Here is a 2,773-nt window from a genome sequence, read left to right as displayed (position 1 = left end):
AGCAGCAGCAGCAGCAGCAGCTGCCGCGGGCTACGGACGGTCCCCCGTGGTGAGCCAGACGCTCAGCAGATAATTTGTCTTTCCAGTGTCACTGTCATATGTAATACCTCAGCATATAGTAAACCCGTCAGAGAGGGCAGAACGAGGGTTATATATACGGAAAAGAAGGGAGTGTTTTAGGGGGAGAGCAGCTGCATTGTCATTAATCGTTAACAATCTATGACCTTGGCTCTTGAAAAGTCTCTTTGCTTTTATATGATCTCATTTTATTCTGATCTTTCATCTGATACTGTCTCTGTATTAGATATTTTTATGAGGGAACTCCTCTCTTCTTCTCTCCTCTCCTCTCCTCTTCTTCATATCAGCACAGGTATGTTTTTCAGTGTTTTTTCTCACAACTTTCTTCCTATTCTCTTCTAGGTGGGCTATGAGTCTCCACACCCACATATGAGGGTCCCTGGGCTGCCTGCCAGCCTGCAGTCAGCCGCCTCCGGAAAACCGTGAGTTTCCTCTGTCTTGCCTGCTATCACTCAAATCTTCACCTGTTCACTATTAACTGCACTCGGGTCCTCCTCAGATTTCAATTACAGCACCAGAAGAAAAAGATGAACTATGAAAGATGAAGGGAAAAACAAATGGAGAATATTCTAATTAAAACAGTTTGGAGCCTCCAGAACTTTAGTAGGTCAAATCCCCATTGGTGAAATAGGCAATCTGTGCCCATACATTAAGAACTTTTGCTTAAAGCACCTAAAAAATATTTTAAAACACTAAATGGCCAATGTGGAGGACATGATGTCAATTATATTTTCTGAGCAGCAACAATAGTAGTAGTCAAACAGAATTTTTCAGGTGTCCAGACATCTTTTAATAAATGTATGAGGTAGGAAATATGTTCTGTAACTTCTGAGCAGTCTCGAGTGGTGCTCATCAAAATTACATACTTGTTATTCTTCTTCTTTGTTGAATAGTTCAACAGAGTCCTCTTTTAGAGACAAAGACCAAATAATAAAATGTTTGTCTCCTCTCCCGCTACGTGCTTCATCTGATGAAGTGTTTTTGCTGCAGCCTATTAATCTCCCAGTTATTCATCCACTTCTGGTCCCTTCCCTCTATCTTCTCTCCAGCGCCTACTCGTTTCACGTGAGCGCAGACGGCCAGATGCAGCCGGTGCCCTTTCCCCCAGACGCCCTGCTGGGCCCGGGAATCCCTCGCCACGCCCGTCAGATTCACACCCTGAACCACGGAGAGGTGGTGTGCGCCGTCACCATCAGCACCTCGACGCGCCACGTCTACACCGGAGGCAAGGGCTGCGTCAAAGTGTGGGACATCAGCCAGCCAGGAAGCAAGAGCCCCATGGCCCAGCTGGACTGTCTGGTGAGACATGAGGGAGGAGAAGGAGGCACTTAGATGGATGTTTGTAGACTCGTATTTAAAGTTTGTTGTCCATCTCATGTCTAGTAATGTTGCTTTACTACCAAAAGTGATGCTCTTGTTTTCCACACATAAAAACACACTTTGGATGATGAATCACCTTTGTGGTGTTGTCCTAAAGCCTAATCCTCCAGCATTGTTATTTATTGCTGTGATACTGCTGTAGCAGCACGCGTAACTTTGCATCTTTGTATCCCTTTGTCATCAATTACAGAGTAGTACAACATATTTTACTGTATATAAATGTTTATATGTGTTCTTTTATCTTGTCCAATCAGAACAGGGATAACTACATCCGCTCCTGCAAGCTGCTCTCCGACGGGCGAACCTTGATTGTCGGCGGGGAGGCCAGCACGCTGTCGATCTGGGATTTGGCCACACCCACTCCTCGCATCAAGGCAGAGCTGACGTCGTCTGCCCCCGCCTGCTACGCCCTGGCCATCTCCCCTGACAACAAGGTCTGCTTCTCCTGCTGCAGCGATGGCAACATCGTCGTCTGGGACCTTCACAATCAGACGCTGGTCAGGTAAGAGGAGAGACAGAAGGAGGTATTACCAGGTTTTAGTAGATGGAATCTGGGAAAATGGCCAGATTCTGTTCAAGTAAAGAGAAAGGAGGAGAGCGTGATGGAAAAGGATAGGTTTTGGAGAGGAAAATGAGAGGAGGGACAGCTGCACAGAGAGACAATAGTGCAATTTATTCAGTTTCACAATCTCTACTGTCAATCATAAAGTAGAGAGTGGGAAAAGCAAACAGTGTAGCAGCCAAAGCATGGAGGATGAACACAGCATAGAGGAGGAGGAATTTAGTTTCCTGCACAACCAGTGTGTCTTACTTTATAGCACCATATATGTTTTCTATATGTTGATAGATGATATACCCACCTGAAAAATCTGTACTTCACCAGCTCATACACACATCTAGGTGTCTAGGGAGGGACAGGCATTGCAAAATAGCCCAGGCTATAAATGCTAAGCTATGGCACTGGTCCATACTGTATACTAAAAAAACACTGTACTTGAATCCCCGCTGTTTATCAATTATAAACATTATACAAAGATTTAGTACATATTGTATAATGCACTATAATGTTGTTGTACACTGATTAAAGGACATTTTAAGTACAGTATTTGTCCACAATTGTAACTTCTATGAAGACATTCATTACAACTATGTTTTACTGTACTGTCATTCATTGTCTGATTTTACAGCAGCCTCCATATATAGGGGCCCTCAGTAAGAGTTATAGTTGTTGACAAATACAATAAACACTTACAGCTAAGTATCGTTATTAAATGTACTATTATGAAATGTTTATATACTGCTTATGAACGCTAAA

General features: G+C 43.6%; 1 protein-coding gene across 1 annotated transcript in view; it reads left to right on the top strand.

Annotated features, from left to right (window-relative positions):
• The window catches only part of tle2a (TLE family member 2, transcriptional corepressor a), a 36,790-nt gene that overhangs the window by 31,918 nt on the left and 2,099 nt on the right, over positions 1-2,773 (top strand). The window contains exons 11-14 of the mRNA XM_035653656.1: positions 3-49; positions 421-500; positions 1,128-1,377; positions 1,713-1,955. Of these exons, the coding sequence (XP_035509549.1) occupies positions 3-49; positions 421-500; positions 1,128-1,377; positions 1,713-1,955 (620 nt within the window). The remainder of the gene's footprint in view (positions 1-2; positions 50-420; positions 501-1,127; positions 1,378-1,712; positions 1,956-2,773) is intronic.

Source organism: Morone saxatilis, unplaced genomic scaffold (assembly GCF_004916995.1).
Source record: "Morone saxatilis isolate NCDOM2014 unplaced genomic scaffold, NCSU_SB_2.0 Contig12, whole genome shotgun sequence".
Lineage (NCBI taxonomy): Eukaryota > Metazoa > Chordata > Actinopteri > Moronidae > Morone > Morone saxatilis.
This window is presented reverse-complemented; position numbering and strand designations above follow the sequence as displayed.